At 65.6% G+C, this 1285-nt stretch overlaps 1 protein-coding gene across 3 annotated transcripts in view; it reads left to right on the forward strand.

Moving 5' to 3' along the window:
- KDM4B (lysine demethylase 4B) overlaps window positions 1-1285 on the forward strand; it is a 128867-nt gene that overhangs the window by 70955 nt on the left and 56627 nt on the right. For all 3 annotated transcript variants that reach the window (XM_011373564.2, XM_011373565.2, XM_023538552.1), the window contains one exon: window positions 805-908. In XM_011373564.2, coding sequence (XP_011371866.1) covers window positions 805-908 — 104 coding nt within the window. The remainder of the gene's footprint in view (window positions 1-804; window positions 909-1285) is intronic.

A 1285-nucleotide genomic window follows, 5' to 3' on the forward strand; every position in this document is an offset into this window, starting at 1 on the left:
ACAAGACGTGTCGCTGATTGGAGCTTCAGCCAGCAAGTGGTCCGGAAACGTCCCCAAACTGTGTTTGTTAAACGAGCTTTCTGAGCAGGTAGCGCCGACGAGCCCGTGTTCACCAATGTTACTTAAACGAGCTCCGTGCTGTACAGTCTAGGGCAGGAAGCACACCCGAACGCGGACTCTGTGACCGAGGCTTAGGGCCGGAGCTGTGGACGAGCCCGGGTGGACCGCTCTGCTGTTCCCTGAAGGACTAGGGCCCAAGGGCGGGTCAGCCAGTGGCCCGAGCCTCTCTCTCCTCACCTGCCTGGGGGCCGTGGGGACGGAGCGTGCAAAGAGCCTTGTCGCAGACTTGGTCGTGTGTGTGTGCGCGGATGGGGCACCACTCCCCGCCGATCACAGCTGGGCTGCTTCTAGAGCACCAGCTCCTGTGTCCTGTTGCCCTGACTGTGCTCTCACGTGGCTCAGTGACCACGTGGCTGCAACCCGGCGGGTCTTTGGCGGGGCTGGAGGGGACGTGCCTGCACACCCACGCCCTGCCCCGTCTGCGGTCGCGGGCATGTGCCGGGGGCGTGTGCCCTCTCACACGGACAGCCCCGGCACCTTCTCTGCTCCGGGTTCACTAAGCCAAGGCCAGAGCGTCACCACCGCCTGCCACCAGCGGAGCACGTGGGGCCGCGTGACGGGGTCCGTGTGTTCGGTTCCCTTGGTGCTGTGCTCTGTGCTCCGACGGGGAAGGAGCCGCCCAGAGAGCGTTGGCCTGACCCCGCCTGGCCTCACACTGACCCCCCCCCACCTTCTCTGCTTCAGGGTTCTTCCCCGGGAGCTCCCAGGGCTGCGACGCCTTCCTGAGGCACAAGATGACACTCATCTCGCCCATCATCCTCAAGAAGTACGGCATCCCATTCAGCCGGGTACGTAGGGGCTGCCCCAGAAGGGGCTGCTGGGGCCGCAGACGTCCAGGAAACTGTCTTCTTAACTCTAGAAAAGGGTCTGGAACAAAGGCAAGCCCGGGGAGGGCCACGTTGGCCGGGCCGTCAGTGTCCAACTCTTCCTGGTGGGGGGTGAGGCTGGGAGAGGCAGAGCTGGGCAGGGCCTTGACTTGCCCTCCTGCTCCCTCCCAGACCCAAATCCAACCCCAGCCTCGGCTGGGTGCGGCCGGTGGGCTGCCCCTCCACAGGGTCTGCGGGCTTGGGCAGCAGAGTGCAGAGCCAGCTGCGGAGGACCTCAGGGCCCTAGGCAGGCCCTCTTCCCCTCCGCAGGGCACCGGTTTCCCCTGCACGCACCCCCC

Source organism: Pteropus vampyrus, unplaced genomic scaffold (genome assembly GCF_000151845.1).
Source record: "Pteropus vampyrus isolate Shadow unplaced genomic scaffold, Pvam_2.0 Scaffold226, whole genome shotgun sequence".
Taxonomy (NCBI): domain Eukaryota; kingdom Metazoa; phylum Chordata; class Mammalia; order Chiroptera; family Pteropodidae; genus Pteropus; species Pteropus vampyrus.